General features: G+C 35.2%; 2 protein-coding genes across 3 annotated transcripts; one reads left to right on the plus strand and one right to left on the minus strand.

The window, feature by feature from the left end:
- The first annotated feature begins 10,744 nt into the window (after positions 1-10,744).
- Positions 10,745-11,715, plus strand: LOC110921320 (WAT1-related protein At3g18200-like). The gene is made up of 4 exons (XM_022165615.2): positions 10,745-10,886; positions 10,977-11,138; positions 11,213-11,353; positions 11,458-11,715. Exons 1-4 carry the CDS (start codon positions 10,869-10,871, stop codon positions 11,563-11,565), a joined length of 429 nt encoding a protein of 142 aa, XP_022021307.1. The 5' UTR covers positions 10,745-10,868; the 3' UTR covers positions 11,566-11,715.
- On the minus strand, positions 11,670-18,970 carry LOC110921318 (MLP-like protein 423). 2 transcript variants are annotated; one of them, XM_022165613.2, is made up of 6 exons: positions 18,861-18,970; positions 17,871-17,993; positions 17,072-17,174; positions 16,745-16,994; positions 12,176-12,349; positions 11,670-12,070 (listed from the first exon to the last, which is right to left on the minus strand). In XM_022165613.2, the coding sequence occupies exons 2-6, from the start codon at positions 17,969-17,971 to the stop codon at positions 11,799-11,801; spliced, it is 900 nt and encodes a 299-aa protein (XP_022021305.1). In that variant the 5' UTR covers positions 17,972-17,993; positions 18,861-18,970; the 3' UTR covers positions 11,670-11,798. The 2 variants fall into 2 exon arrangements, with proteins under 2 accessions (XP_022021305.1, XP_022021304.1); XM_022165612.2 differs by having other exon boundaries at positions 17,871-17,998; positions 18,861-18,963.
- Between the last annotated feature and the right edge of the window lie 7,666 nt (positions 18,971-26,636).

The raw sequence follows: 26,636 nt of genomic DNA on the forward strand, positions 1-26,636 counted from the left end.
AATCGCTAGCAATGTCTCATAAAGATGTACAGATTGATGAAAGCCTGAGGTTTGTTGAAAGACCTATATCAATCAAGGATCGACAGGTTAAAAAGCTCCGAAGAAAGCATGTGCCTATAGTGAAGGTTAAATGGGATGCCTGTAGAGGCCCTGAATATACGTGGGAAGTTGAGTCCACTATGAAACAGAAGTACCCTCACTTGTTTCAGTAAATCTCGGGGTCGAGATTTCTTTTAAGGGGGTGAGGGTGTAACACCACGTAAAAACATGTCCAATTATATAAAGACACGTGTCCTAAACTCTAAATTTGTGAAAGTTTGAGTTTAAAGGACTAAAGTTGACAACCGATGAAAATATGTATGCGAAGGGACTAAAAGTGTCAACATGCTAATTTATGCCTCTGAGTGACCTTTTACTAAGTCCGAGACTTATATTGTTGAAACAAACTCTCGGGAAATAATTAGCGATGATTATAAAAGTTGAAGGACTAAAGGTGTCAAGTTTGAAAAATTTCATATTTCTGATCAACCTCTTACGGACCGCAAGAGCCAAGTCTTACGGTCCGTAAGGAGGGTACCTGGGCGATACAAGTTTAAATCGGTTACGGACCGTAAGGGGTCTGGCTTACGGTCCGTAAAGCCTGTATCTGGGCAGAAAATTTTGGACAGCTGCAGGTTTTCATCTTTAACCGACTTTAACCCTTCCAATTCGATACCTGGAGCTTGCAAACGGTTTTAGAATACTACTAGGACACATGTTATCATCTGGGATCACTCCAAAACACCCGCTTTGATCTTGTTCCATAGCAACTATCTATATAAAGGCACTTAAGTTGCCTTGTTCATCTGCTCATTCACTTGAAACATTCACTACACTCTCATCTGGTGGTCTCTGATTAAGAAGGGAGCTCAAGTTTGTAGAAAAGACAGCTAGGACCCTTTGTAAGTGTCTTAGCCCCCTACCTTAGTTCAGTTTTTAGTTTAAAAACCGAAAAGTCAAAGTTATCGTAATTTGACTTTGACTTTCGGTTTAAACTCAAATGGTCCAGCCACTGTCCGAATTGAATGTGGTTATGTGACCATAATTAGGTAGGTGATTAACCCTTAAAAGGGCACCTCCTAATTATTTCGTTTGCCTAGTTAATTGTCGGGTCAAACTATTTACTTAAAAAGTCAAATTGGACAGAACTATGATATATAATTAAAATTAATAATTCAGAGGTTATAAATTATATTTTAACACTCTAATAACTTAGTAGTTATTATTAGAACATGTTCAAACAGGTTCAACCCGACAATTCTAAGTCTAAGGTCGGTTCGCAACCGAAAGTCGCAAAAGCTTGACTTTTGCTTTGACTTTCAGTTCTGACCCGATTGAGCTTAATTCTTCCATGTTTAAGCTTCCATTAGGACCACATTATGTTGTAGTATAACCCTCTGGAGTTTTACTACCTGGTCATTTATACTTTGAATTATATGCTCATGTCCGTTATTATGCTTATAAATGCCCATTTTGCCCTTTTGACATATAAATTAGAATTTTGAAAAAGTGAGTGGACAAAAACCTTCATTACTGAGATATAAGTATGTCCCGAAATTTTGACATCAGATTCTGGTCTCAAACAGAAGTTATGCTCGATATCGTAAATTGAAAGTTTTTATTAATTAAATTACGCTATCTTGCATAAGGCATGTTTAAACTTGGATTTTGACCCAAAACTCATTACCTACTGTTAAGATATTATTGTTAAGGATTTTTGGTTAGAATATAAACTGAACATGTCATTGAGTTCTTGTATAATTCGGTAAATGACGATAATACCCTTTTCATGCATAAAATGATATTAACATAGGATTTGAACGCCAAACCTTTTCCTACTGATATTATACATTAAATAAAATGTTTTGAACACTTGAGACTGATCAAAATCTTAGATTTCCATAAACATCTTAATTATCGTCAATTAGCGACTTTTATGCTAATTAGGTGCATAGTATGGTTTAAAACCATATTTAACACCTAAGACTTGTTACCTACTGAATTTTTAAATACATTTTAATATTATTACAGTAGGTATAATTCATGAACTCAGACTTCCAAAAATGTCCTTAAAAGCATATGTGAAATGACCAAAATACCCTTTCGGGGCATAGTTTGGCCATAAATGGTAAACCTCACATATGTATGATATCTTACTGATGTAATGTGCTAAAATAAATATTTTTGCTGAATGTTTTAGAACAGAACCTCGGTTTATTATAAAATCTCTTTTATAAACATAAAAATGACCAGAATGCCCTTACGGGACTTAAATTGGTTTTAAGTACTTTTTGGGTATATATGTTAGCATCCTACTGATGTATTAACATATCCTAAGCATAATAACATTTGAGACCTGCATATAATTCATTTGGTTACCCGTTATGCAATTATGCGTTCGAATCGGCTTATGTAACTAGTTAACATAAAATAGCCGAAACGGGTTTAACCTTATCATTAAATCTTCAAAATACAGAATGTATTTAGTTTACCCATATTATACAAGTATCCAAACTTGTCGGGTCTAAATCACATTCCATTCCGGTCTCCGCTTAATCTAGCATTTAGAACCTTAAGGTATCTTTCAAACTAACCGGACTAAGTCTTTAACTTAAATAAAGACCCGTTAGTATCCTAATAGGTTAATAAACCTTCTATACAAATTGAGTAGCTTCAGTAGAAGGTATTTTCATAAAGCTTTAGGAAATATGCGGTTGAGTTACTTCTTACACATCTAGCTCAGGTAAATACTTTTAACTTATTTTCCGTTATACGGGCTTGGGATACGGTATTATAATAATACCGATTGGTCGGCTATGAAATCATTTAATCGGATTGTGATTAATAAATTTACATAAATCGTTTCAATCTGTTTTGTTTGATAACATAAACATTGGGGGTTAATACGACCGTGTCCGGGATATCCTCGGCTCATTTCATTTAAAAGTGGCCACGACCTATGCACGGGGTGTAGGCATACACCCGACAGATGAAAATGCTAAATAACCCACATGTTGGGGATAACTCCTTTGTGGGTTCTATAAGTGGTGAGTCGGTTAATCATGACCGGCTTCCAAACCGGCCCCAATTGTATGACAAACATGTAAAACTGTATATAAGATTATCTTAAATAATTGTCCCAAGTTATAAATGGTTTGTGCCTTGTGCACTTAAATCAATTTTCATAAATGTTTTCAAATGAGTCAGTTAATTGTATTTACCAGTGTAAACTGACGTATTTTCCAAAGACTAAGTGACAGGTACCTCATGAAATTAGGCTGGAGCTATTCGGTGTCAAATAAGAGGATCTTGCAAATCCTTAGATGTCTAGAGTCTGCTATTTCAGTTTCTTGTATTTTATTTTATGATCCGCCTGTGGATCTCTATTACAACCAATTTTGTATATTCTTTTATTTGGACACTCGGACACTATGGTTTGTAATAGTAATTATTCACCAAGCCTTCCGCTGTGTTATTATATTGTGTGTATTGACTATGATGATATCAACTAGGTCACGATATTCCCCTCCGGCCCACCGGTAATATGTGGAAATATCGGGGTGTGACACTCTAACACCTGCTAATACTCGTCAATCTTTGAGAATAACAACAATGGTTCAGAAAATAATACAAATCAAATAGCGGAAATCAGAAAACACAAAATCATTATATCATGTATATGATCGAGAATTGACCTGTTCTAATTAGGGTTTCAAACAGCGGCAACACGATAAAGCCGTGAAATAACGAAGATTGATGGATGAAATGGTTGCAGAGATTGAGCAAAGATGGCACTAAGATACCTTACTTGTAAGCCGTCGCCGGTTACACCCTGTTGCAATTGACGAAAAGAAAACAAATCGATGTCCAATAAATAACCCTAATCTGAACTGATTTGTAAAAAAAAAAAAAAAAAAAAAAAAAAAAAAAAAAAAAAAACATAATCTGAACTAAAATAAATCCTAATCTCATAATCGAATTCGTGAAAAAACTAAATACAAATCAACATAATTGTAAGATATACTCACCTTGTAGTGGAAGAATTAAAAAACCTAAGAATTTCTTCTTGATGATGTGCAAGACACCGATTGTTTTGGAATTGCTTGTCACAGAATAAGAAAGAAACTGGCTTCATTAGGGTTTTGTAAAAAAGGAGTGAATGAAATAATTATAGAAACAAAGAATATAAGGGATCCATATTTGAGAGACGGGTGACCCGAATCCAGATTTTAACCCACATTAAAAATGGATCCCGCGTCCAAACTTATATTTTGGTTTGTGTATTGTTAAATCTGGTTTGTGTATAGATAATTAGACAAATTCCCTCCCAAAATCAACTTCAACTAAACCAATGGATGCCACATAAGCAAAATGGCTCAACCATTCAAAGACAAATGGCCCAAATCATCTTATTTATTAATATATATAGATATTAAAAGTTAATGCATTAAAGACTTGTTCCTTGTACTCATGTGCATATAAGACTTGTACTTTGTGTGTAAATGACCAAATTACCCTCATAGTTAACAAACTGGGTAGATTGTGTTAGAAATTTGGATTCAAATGGCTAAGAAAAGTGGCTATAGGGACTCAGGGCGTTAAACTTTTTGATTTTGGACTCAACTGGTTAAAACTCCTAAAACACAGGGACTCAAAAAGTAATTTACCCTAATATTAAAAAAAAATTACAACGTATTAACGAGCATTTCATTCTCTTTAATTCGAGCAGCTTATTGCTATAGTTTTCTTAAAAAAAAATTACAGGATTTTAAATACCAATTAGTCCATTACGTGATTACTTGATTTTAAATACGCAGCACATAGGGCTGTTCATTTTTATCCAAAACCCGAAACCTAACCCGAATTTAAAGCCACCCTAACCCGAATTAGCAAATGCTCGAACAACCCGAACCTAAGAAACCCGAACCCGACCAACCTGAACTTTAAATGGTTCGGTTATTGGGTCACTTTTTCCTGGCTAAAACCCGAACAACCCGACCCGAAAAACCCGAAACACGAAACCCGAACATTCATTGTTTTTTTTTTCTTATAGAAATGGTTTGGTTTGGAGTCTTTAATATATGGAACATTAAGTTTTGTGACTTTTAATATTAAATAGCATATTATCAAATAATGTTTGAACTTTGATGCTATTTTATAAGTAGCAATATGAATTTTGATTTTTTTTTTGTAAAAATAAAACATTTATTTTTATTTTATATCTAAACCTGAAAACTGAACAGCCCAACCTGAACTAACCCAAACCCGACTTACCCTAACTTTAAATGGGTTAGTTGTCGGATTATTCTTTCCCAGAAAAAAACCCGAACAACCCGACTCGAAAAACCTGAAATCCGAAGAAAAAACCCGTTGAACACCCCTAGCAACACATGACTACGTGATTTTTGAATACCCATTACGTGATTATATATTCAACATAAACCATTACGTGATTATACATGCAATATGATTTCTTAAAACTAGTGTTATTTTAATTATGAAGACATCAAAGATCACCAATCACCAACTGAAGCCATGCTAATGCCCGTAAAACATAAGGTAGGTCCTTACCCAGATCGATTTAGCGTGTCATGACTATTTATTATTCTTAAATTTGGCATTGTTTTGTTATATCAATTGCTTAAGTGCTTATACGTTAATTCTACAAGTTTATGTTTTGTTTAGTAATGGTACAATTTACATTAGTCATTCCTATTGGTAAGTAGGGTTACAATTATATATGTTCCTCTCTAAACTAGATGGTCTAATATTATTTGTTTATATTGTTACAGTTTGTACAAATGCAAGTCTATATTGGAGATATATAATGATGCTCAGGCTGTTGGGTTAATCGGGTTTTGTTTGCGGGTCACAGGTCGGCACGTTATCGGGCATGGTTCAAATGGTTATTCATTTACAGTTCACGGGTATGGGTCAGCCGGTCACGGGTCAAGTAGCTAAATGATCCAGGGGTAAATGGGTCTTTTGACCATGTAAATGGAGGTGACTTCGTGAGATTGTTGAAGCCTTTTGCAACAAGTTTTGACCAAGTTATGTGGACGTGATACAAATCTTGAAGCATCATGTACAAATGAGGCAAGCCATTTTAGAGGGGGGAAACTTGGACATTGTCCAAAGTTTTAAGACACTTTGAGGGCAATCTAGACATTTCATCCATAGAATTCATGTCCACTTATGTCTTCCATTAATTGAGTTAAATAAAGGAATTAAATAAAAATTTTATAATAATTAAAGGTATTAATTGATTAAATTAAAGGTTAGACACGCAACCTTTGGGATTTTCATGATTTAATAGTATGTATAAATAGGTAAAGGATCCTGTAAAAAGTGCCCAAAGTGTGAGAAGTGTAAGAAATAATCTGGTGTTGACATGTATCCATCAATTATATTAATGAATAAGGGTAATAATGTAATTTACTACTAATGGTAATTAAAGTCAATTAAAGGAAATGAGATCATGTGTTAACTGTTTTAGGAGAAATTTTAGGAAAAATATTTGTTTTTACGATTTTATACATCTGATTGTTTTATCTTCTTCATCATCTTTTAATCGCAACATCTTTTAATCATATATTGTTCAAATCTTCTTTTCATCATCTTTAAATTGCAATACAATGTTCTTTGGATTCCAGATAAAACACCATGACTTGAATCATAGTCAATGTCTCCAGATGTTTAAAACACCGCGCCATGAACAATGTCTCCAGATAAAACACCATGACTTGAATCATAGTCATGGTGTTTTAAAATCTGGGAATGTTTTGTATTGATTGTCCAGATGTTAATACACCATGGATGTAATCACAATACAATGTTTTTTGGATTCCAGATAAAACACCATGACTTGAATCATAGTCAATGTCTCCAGATGTTTAAAACACCACGCCATGAACAATGTCTCCAGATGTTTTAAAACACCACGCCATGAACAATGTCTCCAGATAAAACACCATGACTTGAATCATAGTCGTGGTGTTTTAAAATCTGGGAATGTTTTGTATTGATTGTCCAGATGTTAATACACCATGGATGTAATCATAATACAATGTTTTTTGGATTCCAGATAAAACACCATGACTTGAATCATAGTCAATGTCTCCAGATGTTTAAAACACCACGCCATGAACAATGTCTCCAGATAAAACACCATGACTTGAATCATAGTCATGGTGTTTTAAAATCCAGGAATGTTTTTTATTGATTGTCCAGATGTTAAAACACCATGGATGTAATCACAATACAATGTTTTCTGGATTCCAGATAAAACACCATGACTTGAATCATAGTCAATTTATCCAGATGTTTTAAAACACCACGCCATGAATCTGATTACAGTTTTTCTAAACGTAAAACACCACGCCTTGAATCTTATATAAAACAAAGAGGCTTCCGATTTAGATCTTGGTCATTAATTCCGATATTTAAGGAAAAAGGAGTGAATGTAGGTGTTTTTGGTTGTGTAGGATACGGTTACCATATTTGAGACATTGAAAAAGACATTATTGCCCTTCAATTTTACATAAGGTCCCTCTAATTAAAACACAATTTACATTTTTATACCCTATTGATCTCAACCATTAGATCAAATATCCAATGGTTTAAAACACTTCTTACCCTTCTCACATTTTAAACACTTTTTACCATATCGCTACCATGTATAAATATAAATAATCTATACTAACTTATTAAGAGAACTAGGATTTTTACCCTTTTATTAATTTTACATTGTGTACACATTTTGAAGTAACATGTACAAGAGAGCCAAACTATTTTAGAGGGGGTAAACTTGCGTATTTCCCAAAAATTTAAGACACTTTAGGGGCATTTTAGTGACTTAGGTATCTTTGTAACCTATAATTAAGATAAAAGTATAAAATTTTTCATAAGTACTACTCATCAATATTTTATGATTATCAGATAAATGTATAAAATTAATAATATTTCACACATATATTTATATAACAAGTGATCCAAACCAAACTCCTCGTGGAGTTGAAAACTTTAAAAGATAAACCAGGTGAAACAAACCATGCAAACTGCAAGCCAACAACGATTACACCTTAACTTTAGGTTTCATTTATGATAGTAATTTCCAGTTAATTTTATTCAGTCTTAGGTGATATGTTATATTTGTTCTTTTATCCAACCATTGTCACGCATTTCAAGTTAATTTATCATAACTCACATGTTTCGTTTTGTAAGATAAGAGTGACATGTTGGGTTTTGTAACTAACAAACTTCATACTCAAAAGTCAACATTTATAATACATATTATAAATGAGTATGATATCAGTCGGGATACCCGCCGCAACGCGCGGGCTTTCCCACTATATCAGGTTAAAACAATTGAAAAAATAAAAAGAAAAAGGATATTCTGGTCTTTTCTCATTTGAACTTCTCCCCCTTGGTTTTCAAACGGCTATAACTTTTTCATACGTTAATATTTTTTAAGAAAATTACACCGTATTAACGAACAGTTCATTCTCTTTAATTCGAGCAACTTATTGCTATAGTTTTCTTAAATAAAAATTACAGAATTTTGAATACCAATCGTGATTATGTGATTTTGAATACCTAACACATAACTACGTGATTACGTGATTTTGAATACTCATTACATGATTACGTGATTTCATTATAGTATTTATGTGAAACCCCACTAAGTGATTACTAACTACGTAGCAATAGTTGACTATGTATACCCATTACGTGACTACGTGATTTTGAATTCCCATTTGTGATTATGTGATTTCATTATAGTATTTTATGTGAAACCACACTAAGTGATTACGTAAAAACAAAAAATGTAATACATAATATTTCATATGGAATACCTAACATTTCAGGTCTAATCACGTATTAAGGATGAATTATATACAAAACATTAGCCAAGTCAACCTATAATAACCACATAATGCCGTATATTGGAGATTTAATCACGTAATAAAGCATAAACTATCAAGTTTTTATTATTGAATGTGCAATCACGTAATAAGCATAATTAAATAAAGGTGCCGGAATCCCTAAAATGCCCCTAAACTGTCTTAAATTTTTGGACAATGCGCAAGTTTGCCCCCTCTAAAATAGCTTGGCTCTCTTGTACATGTTGCTTCAAAATGTGTAAAAATCGCAAAGGTTGCATGTCTAACCTTTAATTTAATCAATTAATTCCTTTAATTATTATAAAACTTTTATTTAATTCCTTAATTTAATTCAATTAATGGAAGACATAAGTGGGCATGAATTTCATGGATGAAATGTCTAGATTGCCCCCTCTAAAATAGCTTGCTTCATTTGTACACGGTGCTTTGAGATTTGTACCTATGGCAAATTTGCGAAAATGGTAGAAAACTCAGTTCTCTTAATATAGTATTATAGATAAAACTTTTATTTAATTCCTTAATTTAATTCAATTAATGGAAGACATAAGTGGGCATGAATTCCATGGATGAAATGTCTAGATTGCCCTCAAAGTGTTTTAAAACTTTGGACAATGTCCAAGTTTCCCCCCTCTAAAATGGCTTGCTTCATTTGTACACGGTGCTTTAAGATTTGTATCTATGGCAAAATCACGAAAAGGATAGAAAACTCAGTTCTCTTAATATAGTATTATAGATATAGATATAGATTTACCAAATATCACTGCTTTATACTGAGGATCTCACATATGCTTCGTAATAGAGTTTTCTCTTGTACAGGAGGACTCTATATATTAAAGCCATATACACGTGAAAATTAGTTGAAACATGACAACAGTTTTTAAATGTTAATTGTTTGGATGTATTTTAGAAAACAAAATGTTACACAATAAAACATATACAAAACAAAAGCGGCAAGGGTCTTATCTGTAATATATTTTCTAACTACATTAAGTGTTGGTGGGAATAGTGATTCCTATACTTCATTCAATCTGTAATCGAAGCTGGGTTAATCGCTTTCCTGGTTCATCTCCTCCAGCCTGCTGAATTTGATATAAAAAAAAAAAAAAAAGCTGTATGGCCTATTGCAAATGCCACTTCTGGTGGCACTAATGAACAGATCAAGTAAGTTAGTTTTTACATTCTTTATAAACTCAAGATCCTACATGTGAGTAACGGGTCAAAATGTGTTCGTGTTGAAACAGGCTGGGTTGGCTTGATCCTCTTTAACGATTTTTAATCTGTTTTTAAAGTTTTCTATATTGTTATGGTTTGTAGGTCTTTAGGGAAGCAGGGGTGTAATAATCCATTGAGAATCAAAGGATAACCATCACTAGTGATATTAAACTAATTTTGTTAACACTAGGGTGGTGGATGATCTTGGTCCGTTGGATTTATTTGATGATTTTAGTTTCAATCCAAACAGGTCTTTGGTTTGTTATGGTGTTGCAAACCATGGCACACACTATTGGGGCCGGCCCTGCTTACGAAACACCTTGGGATTGATCTTCATTTTATCCGATACATGGTCTTAGTTCAGTTTCTCACTGTTTATTATGTCATCTACTCGGTTTGACATTAGAGTCCAAGCTTTCACATTGCTACTCTTTATGTGGCGTATTAGAGCATGCAGTTCAGCTAGCTGACATTTCTGCTACTATAGTTTACTATCAGACTCCTATTTCTTATATATAGGAGGCCATGTACTGTATTTATTGATTCTAGTGAGTAACTGAGTAGTATACTGTCTTTAGCTACATCGCCGGTAGTATCTAACTGACTCTTTACCAAGGCCCCCCAATCATATCTTCACAGTTAAAATCAAACATCTCAAACAATCTTCTCGGAAACTGGGTGCTCGGAGGAATCCTGTTAATAATCGATGCTTCTATGTATATGATATCACAGGTAAAATTGTACACCAGTAGCTGATCAACGATGACCATTTGTGCATCGTTACCATGTTGTTGCTAACTACGTGTTTGTTGATGTTTTCAGGCGATTGTCCTTAAGAAATACCCTGCTGCAGTAATCACTCTAATGTTCTCGTACTGTCTTATCTGCACCGTTTTATCCGGTGCAGTTTCTTTGATTGTCGAAACTGACCTAAGTAGCTTCAGTTTAGAGCCTTATTCGAGACTGTTTTCCGTCCTTTTCTCGGTGAGTAGACATGCTCAATGCTAAGGTTAATCTTAATCCTTTCATGGTATAACATCTTTATATTTTTCATGTAGGGGATATTCGGGTATGCTTTTCTCGTTACAGTTCAATCATGGTGTGTGCGAAAAGAGGGGCCCACTTTTTGTAGCTATGTTTCATCCGGTTGGAATTGTGATCGGTGTCATCTTTTTAGGCGACGGTTTCTATCTTGGAAGGTGAAGATACTTTTCATACCTTTTAATGTTTTACGTTCATGTATCTAGTTTGTCATATTACATTACACATTAGTAATTTATAACACTTTAATTAATCTTTGCAGTTTGTTGGGATCAATTATTGTTGTCATCGGATTTTATACCGTGATGTGGGGAAAAGCCCAAGAACAAAAGATATTGGACTCGAGTGTGAGCTCAAAGTTGGACGATGAAACCGCCCCTCTCTTGCAAGATGCACCATAGACCGAAGGTCAACTCGCGCGCATGGACGGGTCAATGTCAAATGTAATTTCAAATCCAAGATTCTATATTTTCTGTATTTTTAGAAACTGGGACTAAATTTTAGATTATTAATTGATTAATATTGTTCATAAACATATGTCAACTTAGGTAAATGCAAAGACTATGCAGTATTATACTCTGCATTTTATTTAAAGCTTGTAGTTTATGCTTTAAGGAGATACTCATCAATCTCCTTAAAGTTCTTGGCAGCAAAGTCTCTGATCATGTCGGGATTCGGAACCTCATCACTCGCTTTCTCAAACTCACAAACCCATTTCACAAGGCTTACTTCACCCTCAGGAATCACCTCAAGAGTAGCCTTGAAACTCTTGTAGTATTGCATCATGTCCCCATCAATCACACTATATGCCACTTTCTTTTTTGCCGCATCAAGTTCATCAATCTTCTCTTTCGACGATTTCACAATCGGCGATCCTGTTTCATAACCAAACAACTTGTTAATTCCATAGGTTTTTTTTTCCGGTCCGGGTTGTGTTTTATACGTTTATTTTATTCGATCAAAATGTATTATTATTATACCTTCGGCAAAGTGAACCATGCGGACGGATCCAAGGCTGCGGCCATCGCCTTTAAGAAGTTCGACGGTTTTGTAGAGATCAGAGCAGACTTTAGGGAAGAGGTTGGCAGAGTCCATGATGGCATTCCAGAACTGATCTGCATTGGATTTCACCTTCACTTCAACATCAAGCTTTCCTGTGGTTGCCATGTAGCAGATTGGTCAAAGTTAAAAGTCAAAAGTCAAAGAGGGTTGAAAGTTTAGGTGGTTAAAAGGTTTATAGAAAGTATGGAAAATTGAGTTAAATGCAAGGATTAATGTTTTGGGAGGGGGTGGTTGGTATTTGCACTAACTTGGAGGTCATTTATGCGCATTAAATAGTCAAATATCCTGTTTAAACCATTGCCTATCGGTAGGTTAATTTTTTTGTTTTTTTTTTTTTTTGAATGGCGGTTGTGTTATTCTTTTTTTTTTTAACGGTCAACGAATCCTCTAGATGGGCTACTGGTGAAATTCACCACATCGGGGGTTGTGTTATTGAAAAAACAGAAGTTAAGCAAGATACTCAAGTTCACAAAGATACAAAGTGCAGGAAAGTAAACATAGGACACTCACCTATTATGAATACAGTGGATGAATGGAAATTGATTACACAGGAAATTTATAAAAGTTGAAATTGCTCCACAACTCCCAATCCAAATTCTGTAGGTTGCTTCTCGTTTGTACCCATTATCCGATATTAGTGTTGTACACCTATGTAGCACGGGAACGGGTATGGGACTGGGGTACGGGGACGATACGGGTACGGGAAACGGCAAAACTAAAAAATTCAAGATACGGGTACGGCAAAAAAATATAAAAAAATAAAATTATATTATAAAACTATTCATACATAATGAACTTGTTTACGTCTTTCAATCAAAGTTAAACACATATAGATAAAGTACATGAAATTTTTATTGATAAAACTCTAACATAGATCCGATTTTTTACCCATAATAAATATATAAACAATTGAAAACAAAAAAAACTTGTGAACCAAAAATTAGAAAAAAAAAAAAAAAAACACACTGTTAAACACAATTGACTATCCAATAATAAAACTCACCACTTGTGTACCCAATTTAATTAGTTATATTAACACTTGATATAAAATGTTAATTTTAGGGAAGTTTAAAATTAAAATTGAACTAAAAGGTTATATTTGTAATTTTATTTGAACTAAAGGGTTTAATGTGAAAGTTGGCTTTTGAAATATCACCCACGTCTTCCTCAAACCCCCCTAACCCTGAAACTTCCATCGCCGCCACTCACACACCTGAAACTCCATAAGATCTCTTTCTTCAATGTTTCTTATCATCGGCCGATCTACTTCTTCACTGTTTTATTTATAATTAAAACCCTAATTTTAATAAGGAAACGTCCCCAAAACGTGGAACTGCCGTCCCCTTATTCCCGGAAACGTTCGGGGGACGTCCCCATGGCGTTTCCGGCGCGTTTCTGTCCCCACGCCGTCCCCGGGACGGGTACTCATGGTTCCATCACGTCCCCGTGCTTCATAGTTGTACACGTGTCATTCATTGGAGTTATTAATTTTTTGGTTTTTCCGCCTTTATCTTCCACTTTATCTACATTTATCTATACTATATAATAAAGTTATCAAGTGTGACACGTGTCATTCATTGCAGTTATCTATTTTTTGGTTTTCCCACCTTTACCTTCAACTTAATTTTGGATAATTACATTTTTAATATTCTACTTAGTTATGGATAATTATTTTAATTAAAGTTAATTATTGTATCGTTATCAATATAAAACATCAATATCCATTTATATTTATCTATATTTATATCTATATATTTAAATTTAATCTTCTAGATTCTAATGGGATTTTAATTTATGTCACATGAAATTCTCTCCTTTAACCTAAAAAAATTATTTATAATTTTTTTAACTTTTTCAATAATTAATTAATACATGAATATCACTTATCTTTATAAATAACAATAAAATTAATCAATAAATGATTCCTAATAATTAATTAATTAAACAGATTAAAAAGTTTAATTAGTTACAAATCATTACACGGGTTTGTGTGGTACCGGAAAGTTAATTTACATATTTATATATTTACGCTCAACGCCCCATTTGCGGTGTGCACATATAATGTATATATGTGTGGGCCCCCGGGTGGGCAAAACAGAAATTGCACTAATTTTAACGTTATTTTACTACTATGCATCATGCATCATGTGGTAGCATTGATGGGCGAAAGACAAAAGGGTACATGCACTAATCGGCCTTTGTCTCGATTGATTGTTGAGTGTTATGTGCCATATGTCAAAGGCTTGATGCAAAACTACTATCGAGTCGAGGGTCTCACTGGAAGCAGCCTCTCTATTCCTACGGGGTAGAGGTATGGCTGTCTACATCTTACCCTCCTCAGACCCTACCTTAGCTTTGCTATTGGTGGGATTTACTGGGTATGATGATGTATTTACGCACAAATATTAAATTATCAATATAACACAATGAGCAACGGATATCTTTAATTGAAATATGTAATTATATGTGCTATAGTTGAATGGGTTCGTCATATATTACAACAAAAAAAAAATTAACTTTTGATAATCAATTAAAGAAATTTATCTTTTTTTTAATAATTAACTAATTAATGGTTTCATATAATGTTAACCCGTGTAATACACGTGTTTGTAATATACGTGTAATCATTAATGAAAAAGTGTATAATTTATATTTTTCTTTTCTTGATATTTAATCTTTATATTATACGGGCTTCCAAAGAATGTTATGTATCACTCACTTATATATCAGTAACAAAATACTAATCTACTTATTTATTTATCAATCATATAATAAATATAAGAAACAAATTAACCATATTATATTTCTTAAATCTATATGTTTACGTTAATATTTATTTATTCAACCCGTGTAACACAGGGGGTTCTAGCATAGTATTATTCACTAATAAAATATGTGACAACTGCCACTTTTCGGTAACTTTCTTACACTTAAAGTACTCATTTTTAGCTACATTTTTATCCATTTTGAACACCCGAACTGCGTATTTCGTGACATACACTTAGAATACTCATGACATACTTATTTAGGATGCACATAATTCATTTTTATTTATTACATTTGAAACAGTTTAAACAATGCATCGAAACAACTAGAATAGCACTTAGTAGACTAGAGTGCTGACGAAAACGCAGAATCCGCAGAAACCATCTAAATGACATCTTTAGGACTCAGACGAAAGTCCAACATCTAATATACATTAAGCCCTAACTAGGAATGCAAGGGTTTGGTTTAAAAACTTCCCGAAGTCCGATAACACTAAAAACTACCTGAAAAGCACTAAAAGCGACAATTTCAACACTTTTCTGCAGAAATTCTGCAGAAATCAGCCTTTTAATCTTTTTACAACATATAAAAGTGCTGTTTAACATAGAATTCATATGAGGATACCTTCGGGTATCATCCGAATCAATAACTACATCAATTCACACAAGTTACACAAGCTTAGCGTTCAAATAACGACTAACGGAAAAAAGCGAAACGATTATCCGAACAATATCGGATCTTTTTTTAGTGACCATCTAATATTATTTGGATAATATTAGACTAGTAATGGTCACTTAACACCTTTAAAACACTTAAACACTTGTACATACTAGGAATGGCAATGGGCCGGGTTTGGGCCGGGTATTAGTAATCCCAAGCCCGTACCCGGTTGTAATTCTTTGGCCCGTACCCGGCCCGTTACCCGTCGGGTATTTGTCGGGTATTTACCCATTGGATATCGGGTATACCCGCGGGTAACGGGTATACCCACTAATTTGTTAAAAATATCATTGAAACTCTCATGTGCATTTTTTACTCTAATGTTTATATAATTTACTACTTTGATAACTACAACAAAAGAAAATATGACCAATAACATACAAACATATCATATTCAAATGCATATTTGAAACATATATCTGCATAATTAACTAATTAAATTTAAAATAATATGACCAATAACATACAAACATATCATATTCAAATGCATATTTGAAACATATATCTGCATAATTAACTAATAAGTGTATGTACTAAAGTTTATATAAATGGAAAATTAAATTTAAAACAATATGCTTTTCGGGTATTATTCGGGTAAACGGGCCGGGTATCAGGCGGGTATCGCTAAATCTCATACCCGTACCCGTACCCGAATATTTTTATATTTTTAATCCCATACCCGGCCCATGCCCGTCGGGCTTCGGGTATACCCGGCCTGTATGTTTCGGGTTTCGGGTATACCCGTCGGGCTTGGGCTTTTTTGCCATCCCTAGTACATACAAGTTTCCTAACATTTCATCTCAAAATCCTAACTCATTTTATCAAAGGAAACAAGAAGCAAACATGACCCCCCATGACCCCCCCCCCCCTCCATTGATCACGGTAACAAAACCCCTTGTGGGACCCACTTTTTACCTTGTTCCCATAAATATCTTAGATATTTACTATGTGTACAAGTTTTACTATGTGTACATGTTTTTCAAGAGTAAGAGGATAAATACCATCAGTGTGCATGCTTCTGGAAGACCCAAGGGTATTCATAGAAACGCTTCCTTGATTGACAACTGATGACATCATGCCATTACCATGATTAGCAGATGATGGAGCCATTAAATTACTTCCAGGAGTTGGAATCATTCGTCCCATTGCAACATTAGCACTATTTTGTTGCTGACATTGTTGATTCTGGGGGGGACGTTTGATCAGAGCATGTAAACGACTTTCCAATGTGTCTAAATTTAAATAATCCTCCTAAATAAAAAAAAGAGTTTAATTGTTAAATGATAGAATATGGATGCAGCAAGTAAAACATTTACTGAAAAAACAACCTTTGTTGCAGCAATTTTGAATAAGCCTTCTTCCAAGCGTCTAGCGATATCCATGACCTTTGGGGCCATCTCCCGAGTTTGTCGCAGCATGATGTAATTAAATCTAACAAACAAATATTAAGACTTGTCATCAAGATTTAATAAATATAAAGCATCAGTCATACTGTAACACTAATTCATGAAGGAATAAAAATAGAATTATCAGATTATGACAAATCAACTAAGCGCTAAAAGAAGAAAAGTAGTCATAAGAATACATAAAGAGAATAAAAACATGAACGAAACAATATCTAAGGCCATGATTTAGGTATGTATAGGCATGATAGAGAACAAAATCAGCACAAGATGAGAAGTGATATTACAAGCAAGCAGGAGCAATAGTACCGAAAAAGGAAGGGGAACAAATAAAGAAGAAAAAGGAAAGTTAATTATAGAAGCATTTCATAACGTTATGTGACAATCACTGACACATCATGGAAGTGATTAGGGTAGGGTATGAACTTATATCTAACATAAAGGAAGAAGGCCCACAAATATAATAAATAGAATGTTGGCTAATAGACTGCAAATAAGGTTCAACAAAAAGCTTAGTGAGCGTAGACTTAATATAGCTACATCAAATTACTACTATAGCAACAAACGCACGGCGTTTTACCCACATTCAACACCGCCATGTGATCACTAAATGCAGTCCCCAAAAGAAAATTTCAAACATCCATTACGATAGTAACACACAAACACATACATAAATGCATACACAGCATCCTTGCCATACAAACATATGTGAAAAAGAACTTACATCTTATCTCGTATAAACTGCCGTTCTGACTCCATAATAAGTAAAGCATGGGGACCTTCAGAGTTCTGCATCATATTCTGTTGTTGTGGCGTGGCAGACATTGAAGTCCCAGCCTGACTGGTACTGTCCTGCCATTAGAGCTTGTAAATTCATTTTTATCCTTCTAGCAAAAATATGTTTCATAACAAAAATGCGACAAGTCCAGACTTCCAACTAATAATGCCTAATCATATACTACAGATGTATGAAGATCCAACTTCCCGTTTCCCTAGTAAAAATAAACAGAACAGCAACATAAGACCTTAAGCCAAACCATAATAACAAAGATTTCCTTTTCAGTCAAGACTTCATAAAAGTAATACAAGGCATCTCACAAGATGATACAAGCGCATGCACTAAAATACTTATTACTAAAATCTATTGTGTGTTGGAATATTCTCCAAAGTTATTTGTAAATAAACGCGCACGTTGCATATCTTTGGCTAGACCAGACCAGATAGATTTCTAAGGAAAATGCTACAAATAGGAAAACGCTAATTGCTAACTTCAGAATGTGTAACAAAAACACAATCAGTAATGCAATAATCAATCTAACATCAATAACAAAAGTAAGCTCATTGTAAGGAAATCAACCAACTGTGATCAGTCAACATTCCGTATTCGCATTCCATTACACGACACACCAAACCCTACCAAACATCCACATCTCATTAACCAACTACAAACCATAATTCACCAACAAAACGTAAAAAACGAACACATTATAACCGCAACTTCAATCATCCAAAAACCTAAACTCAACACCGAAAAGCTCAACAATTCGGAAGCTAGAAACAAGCTACACTAATATATTCAACACGAATCAAAGCATCGTTCGTGGAAACAACCAATTCCGATCATACGAAACCGCAATTGCATCGTTAGAGATCAATTCGATTGAATTTTAGCATCAATTAACCGAAACCTAATGACAGATTGCAGTAGTTGTACCTTGAATTAGTCAGATTTGTGCACGATGTTCATAAGCAAGAAGAGATGTATTTCAAGTTTTCAACCCCCTCGCGACTTATGAAGTGTAGAGAAATGGGGTTGAAACTTTGTACGGCATGGTAATAATATTAAGGGATTTTTACATATTTCTCCTTATTATTACGTATTTCCCTAAACCAAAAAATCAATTACATATTTCTCTTTTTTTTGAGAAATTACCCAACTACCCTCAGATAAAGTCATCAGCGTATATCCCAGTTGTATAATCAAGAGAAATCCTACACAACAAAAACGCCCTTTCTTCTCCCCCACCAAAGAAGACGCTGTTGTTCATCTTCTTCAGGTATGTTAAAAAAATCAAATCTTGTTCATCTTGTTCATCACGCATAATCACGTTTCTTGTTTTATAATTGATAATGGATGATTTTAATATTACCCCCATATGATGATTTTAATATTACCCCAAGAAATCATCACGCATATGATTCCTTGATATGCTATTCAACTTCTACAAGCTTCAGTATCATTCCATGATATGATTTCTTATTTTTTAATTGATAATGGATGATTTCCGTTGATAAAAGCTTTTGTTTTTTTAATTTTATTTTTAAATCTGTATAAATTGAAAGATGATACTTTCAGTATCATTCCATTACTTTTACTTTTAATTTTTTTAACATTGTATATTTTATAGTAAATCTGTAGTTTTAGAGTATTAATATGCAATAATTTTTTTGTTAAACGGGTCATGTTTTTATCAACCCACATCAGGTCTTTTCGTATACGGGTTCATGCGTGTGGCACGTTTATTGATTTGTGTCATGTTCGGGGGGTTCAACCTGTGAATAGGACCCATTCAACACCCCTAACTTAAACGCACACTAATAATCGTTACATTCCCGACAGGAACTTATGCAATCAAAATTGTATTTGAGAAAACAACAGTGAAGACAATAAGAAATTTATCACAACTGCCACCATTGGAGATACCTCAACTACCCAAACAATTTAGGTCATCAACTAACCGAGGGAGCGGTGATTTTGATGTTACTTACCTCGATTCTGATCTTTGGATCACACGAGGAGATAGAGGTGAGCTTAGAGTGTTTGTGATCTCATATAAATGTAATTTGAATTTTGAAATCACATTTCTTCATATGTACAGTTATACAATATGATCTACAGGTTCATAAATAAGAATGCAATATAAATTTGTTACAGATTCATTTCTCTAAAAGTTTATTATCCATTTTGTTACAAGCTCAATCAACGTGTTTGTTCTTCGTGTTTCAACTGTTTAATCATGTGGTTTTTGGCACACCCCGTCATGTGCTTTCATTGACTGAAGATTCACCGTTGTTGCTCTTCTTTCTGGACCTGTGGTTAGATGACTCATGCCCGTGAGACGACCGCCTACTTTGTCTTGCCATGTGTGGGTCACCTAGTGACGAGTAACAAGTAGAAGAATTGGGGTAAATATGTAATTGATTTTACATATTAGAATGGGGAAATATGTAAATATTCATTTAATAAGTCATTAAGGGTAAAATAGTCATATATAAGAGTCATTTAAATGAAAAGGGGAAATATGTAATATATATATTATTATAATGATAAAAAAATGGCATTTTGATTTTGATTTTGTATTTAAAATTAAATGTGTATTAAGATCATCACAAATAAGGAATATTTGAGGGGTTGTTTGGTAGCCTCTTAATGACCATTCAGATGCTACCTCTTAATGGTTTAAAACCTCTGAATGAATAAGAGGTAACCTCAAGTCTGAATGGTTAAGAGGTAACCTCTGAATGGTAAATCATCACATGTCACATTCTTCTACCTTCTCATTGGTAAAATTCTTAATGGTTCCATTAAGAGGTAGCCTCTTAATGACCATTCAGAGGCTACCAAACGAGATGTGTTTTTAGTGATGTGGTAATTTTTTGGTGTTTTTAGTATTGGGTGAACTTGTTTTTAAGGAGAGAGAGTGTCGTTTAGTTTTTTTTTTTTTGAACGGCAAACACACTTTATATATATATATATATATATATATATATATATATATATATAGGATTAGGTTCAAACGTGAACAATTTCTCCAGCGTGAACTGCGTGAACTAATCTGGGCCCTTGATTTTTATGATCTTGAGATTTTAATTGAGTGGCATGATGGTAATTGTTTGGTTTATTTTTACCATTTAATTAAATACACAAGGGTATGATGGTAATTACACCATCAAAAGAATTCAAATAGGAAACCTAAATTGTTTCCATTATTTAAAATCTAATCAAATCAAACTCATTCCCAATTTATTCTACACGTCAACAATCACCTCCACAATTCATATGGCTGATTATTCGATTCTGGGTTTTCAATATTCCAATCAATATTACCTTTTTATTATTTATTTTACCACTTTTCTTGTTTGTTGTTGTTTGCATGAAGATGGTTATGGTTCTTTCACAATTTCAAGCTTTACTTACACTAAAACTTTCATCAGACCTTATGACTGGCATTATATCAGAGGTGATGATCCCCAAAATTAACCAGCCGACACCCTGCTCTCTCCTCGTTCTCTTCTCCGGCTCCGGCAGCTGGAGCAACGTCGGCCACCTTCATCACCCCTATATCCGGCCGCACTCCCACACACCCAAACCACCACCGATTTGATCCCGTCCTTCACGTATGTGTAGTATCACTGGTGGATCTTTCGCAATCTCCAAACTTTTATTTAGTATATCATTTCTCTCTATATCATATTGGGATTCAGTATGCATCCCACAACAGCTTGATGAATGGTAATTAAACCTCTTTCAACTTCACATTTGCGTTGATGTTTTGTTCTGTATCTTGCTGGTTGAAACCCTCCTTTGAGTGTCTTTATTGATGTATTAAATATGATGGTTAGGTGTATTGTATTTTCTATTTGACTGCACATGACAAGATTGTTTTTTTGTCGACGTGTTCTAGGTTTCATCTGTTCGTGAAGGTAGGTCAGTTGACAGAAGATTTTACATTTTTTACTGGGACAAAAAGGCTGGATTTTAGGGCAGACACGAGGGATGATCGAATTGCAGACGAAATTAGTTGCTGAGTTTTGATCTATTTTGATGTTGCTATGATGTTTTGCTCTGTTTTGACGAAATTAGTTGTTGTTTCGCTCTGTTTTGATGTTGCTCTGATGTTTATCGTCGGATCTGATGTTCAATTTTTGATGTTGCTCTGTTTTTTAATGCGATGTACACATATGTATTCTGATTTTGATCTGTTTAAATGCGATGTACACATGTGTATTCTGATTTTGCCCTGTTTTTAAGGCGCTGTACACATGTGTATTTATGGTTTTACCATGTTTTTAATGCGATGTACACATGTGTATAGCGTCTGTTTTGTGATATCTCATATTTGTTTTGTGTATTGAATTTGTGAAGTTGTTGATGTACACTTGTGACTTATGCAAAGTACTAATTGCTGAGTTTTTTGTGTTATTATAGGAGACGTCGTAAACGAGGAAAGTGGAGATGGAAGATCGATAAGGATGATTCACGTATAAGGTCGATAAAGATGATTCACGTATGTTCATTTGCTTGGTCGATAAGGATGATTCAGCATACAACGCGGTGAATAGTTGTAAAAGACTATGTCTTTTTTATTTTTCCGATTATGTTGCGTTTATTGTTTTCACGAAAATGAAACTTGTAATTGTATGTTTTTTTTTTGTTTGGCAAACATTATGGAAATTGTTATTTGCTTAATATAAAAGAGTTGTACAGGTTTTGTTTATATGTATGTATTATATAGCTACTTACACATATGTACCATGCTGAGTACACATGTGTACTGTTCAATTCATATCCAGGTACACATGTGTATACCGTTGACATATGAAGGTTACGCGGATCTTAAAAATCATAATCCGAATTCTGGTGGTAAAATCTGAAAATAAAAATGAAATAAAAGATATTGTGGATAATGATTTTAAAATAGGAAAGATGTAACTTAATTCAATTACTAAAATAATGATTTAAATCTAATTTTTATATAATTACAATCATACCCTTAACAACTAAAAAGGAAATCAATGGTCCATATTAGTTCACGCAGTTCACGCATGGGATTAGGTTCACGCTGGAACCCTACCCTATATATATATATATATATATATATATATATATATATATATATATATATATATATATATATATATAAAGAGCCAGCAAGAAGCTGAAAAACAAACAGAAAAACTGAGAAAGCAAAAAACGAACACAGATTACAGCAGCTCAACAATGTCAAAATCCATCCATTTTTCCCACCTAGGCGCTTTAAGCGTAGACCGGTTGCACAACCAGATGAAGGCCTCTTCTTTGATCAGATTCACAGACTTGTTAACCGGAATAAAGATGTCTTCGAAAACCTTTAAGTTCCTATCTCTCCAGATTCTCCAAACAGTGGCGATGACTATCAAGTAGACAATCTTTTTCCACGATTTTCCACTCAGGCTGCTCTTGATGTGCGAGAGGAGGCCATTGAGATCCGAGACCTCTGAAGGAAAACCGATACGGACCCAAACCAAAATATTCCACCATATGCACCTTGACCACAAACAGTTTACAAAAATATGATTGGGGTCCTCGTCTTCGATCCCACAACGAGTGCAGCGACAATCCTCGAGCGAAACACCCCTGTGCATAAAACCCACTTTAGAGGCGACTTTACCGATAAGCGCCCTCCACATCAGGTAATTTGCTTTAGCCGAAGCCCAGTTGTTCCATTCATAAACAACATTTTTATTAATATCATCCACCCCAACCTGTTCGATATCAAGGCGAACCTGCTTTACCGAAAAAGAGCCGTTAGGGTCAGTCCTCCATTTCCAGTTCCGTCCATCCGCCACAAGATTTTCCTTAAGGTCTATTCCAATCTTAGACAAAGCCTTTTCCACTGAACCCACATCTTTCCACACACCTAGCAACGAATTTTTTAATGGGATGATAGGGGACAGTATATTTGATTCATTGCCTTTATGAATAGCCGCAACTACCTCTGCCCACAGTTGATTCGGGTTCGACTTGAACCGCCACCACCATTTTGCTAACATTGCGTGGTTGAACCCTTGTATGTTACCAATCTCCATGCCACCAGTGTTTTTAGATCTGAGCAAAAGCTGCCATTTCACCCAATGAATCTTATGACCCGATATATATTTGCCCCAAAGGAAATCCCTCCTAATCTTTTCGAGTTTGCTTATGATACAAATTGGGTCGACGAACAAGGATAGAAAATAGGACGGGAGGCTCCCGAGAACCGACTTGACAAGAGTCATCCTACCCGTGAAAGAGAGGTATCTTGCTTTCCAATTCAATAATTTAGAGGCGAATTTTTCTAACACCGGCTTCCAATAAATGGCCCTTTTCATATTAACCCCAATCGGGATTCCCAAATGCGTGAAAGGAAGCGAACCAACTTCACAATTGACGATATGGGCTAGCCGAGACACCTCCTGATCTTCTACTCCAAATCCAAACAAAGAACTTTTACGACAGTTTATCTTTAGGTCCGAAATCAAACTGATCCATTGAAGGGGGCGGTTTAAGAAAATCACATTTTGCTCCGACCATGTACCAATAAAAAGGATATCATCTGCGTAGCTAAGATGCGTTAGAGACGGACCTCCATTCGGAAGCTGGCATCCAGAAAAAAAGGCCTAAGTCGGTCGCCCTCCTCATTAGCATACTAATAACTTGGCCAAAATAAAAAGGAAAGGGGAGAGCGGGTCACCCTGTCTAAACCCTCTTTTATACTTAAACTCTTTGGTAGGCAAACCATTTACTAGAACCGACCCCATTCCCGAGGAAAGACAACCCCTTATCCAATCTATCCATTTTTTTGGGAAAGCCATTTTTTCCATAAGTCTGAATAGGAATTTCCAGCTGATCGTGTCGTAAGCCTTTTCGAAGTCGACCTTGAAGATTAACAGTTTTGTTTTTGATTTTTTCGCCCACGCCACGGTTTCACTCACAATCAATGGGCTGTCCAGAATGTTTCTTCCACCAAGAAAAGCCGACTGGTCTGGGGAAATAACCTCATTAATAACGGACTTTAATCTATTAGCCAGAACCTTCGCAATAATCTTATATGCTGAGCCAACAAGTGAAATCGGGCGAAAATTTGAAAGCTCTTGAGGGTCTTTTGATTTGGGGATAAGGGCTACAAAAGAGGAGTTAACATCCTTACCGATAAGCCCGGATTGGTGAAACTCCTCCAACATACCCAACACCAAATGCTTCACTTTTTCCTAATAAACTTTGAAAAACTTCATCGGAAAACCATCTGGCCCTGGGGCTTTCCCTCCGTCACAACATTTCAGAGCCAAGTGCACTTCCGATTCCAAGAACCTTTCACAAAGGAAGCCGCCATTAAGGTCCGAGACGCAAGGCAAATCAAAATTTGAGAAGTTCGGTCTTCGTCTATGGGTTCCGCGAACTGTTTCTTAAACCAAAGCCTGATTTCTTCTTTCAGCTCCACTGGGTCTGAAACCTCCCTACCTTGAAATTTTAGGCCGTTGATTCTATTTCTCGCAGTGTTAACCGCCACCATTTTTTTTAAAAAATGCACTATTCTCATCGCCATACTTTAGCCACTTAACCCGAGCTTTTTGTTGAAAATCCTTAACTTGGTTAAGGATCATTTTTTCTGCCTTCACACGAAGATAAAGTCTGGTATTTTTCTCTTCATCAGATAGCTGCCCTTGGATAGCTTTCGCCTCAACACAATCAATGTTATTCACCAGCTCATTAAGCTCATTATTTTCGGCTTTCTTTGCTTCCTGTCTCCACTGTTTAATCCCCACTTTTATCCGTTTAAGAGTATCAGCAAGCAACTTTGGACAGCCGCCACCAATCGCTACACTCACTTCAGAGTCAATTATATCTACCAGTCTCTGCTCCCCAATCCATGAGTTAAAGAACTTAAATGGGATCGGGCCGAAGTCGGTATTCGAACAAGACAAAGAAACAGGACAATGGTCCGAGAGCCCCCTATAAAGAACTTGCAATTTTGCCTGAGGCCAATAGCTCATAAATAAATCGTTTACTAAGTACCTGTCGAGCTTGCTCATTTTAACATCCTTGTGGGCCGAAATGAACGTGAATTTACCACCCGTCATCAAAAACTAGAGGAGCCCAGACCTTGAAATAAAACAGTTAAACGCTTCGGCAGCTCTGTGATCAAAGCGAGAATTAACTCACTCTTCCTCCGAACGCACCTTGTTGAAGTCTCCCAAAAGGACCCACAGACCATTATGAGACTCGATCAAAGCTGAAAGCTCCACCCACAAATCTCTTCTACGGGACGAATCATTTAGGGCACGGATGTTTAAGAAATTTGCTCTATCCCCCACCCCTGACAGGTAGCCGGAAAGAAGGAGGTACCTTTGGTGTTTCACCACCTGATTGACTGTAAAAATATCCGGGTTCCATAAGGACGCCAAACCCCCGGATCTACCCACAGACTCCACAAATTCCGCTCTCACATTGGAATTGTCCCAGAAACAACGTAACTCGAACTCGGAGAGAAACTCCTGGTGAGTTTCCTGAATACCAATGAAATCCGCTCTTGTTTTACCCTTTAACTTTCGGATCCAAGTTCCTTTTCGCGAATCAGCGACCCCATTTATGTTAATTGACATAAAATTCATTTGCAGTGGCTTGACTCCATCTCCCCAGATACGATCTTTTTCAAGTGATTTTCAAACCCACTCACCTCGATGCCCAGAC

This window comes from Helianthus annuus, chromosome 17, assembly GCF_002127325.2.
Source record: "Helianthus annuus cultivar XRQ/B chromosome 17, HanXRQr2.0-SUNRISE, whole genome shotgun sequence".
NCBI lineage: Eukaryota > Viridiplantae > Streptophyta > Magnoliopsida > Asterales > Asteraceae > Helianthus > Helianthus annuus.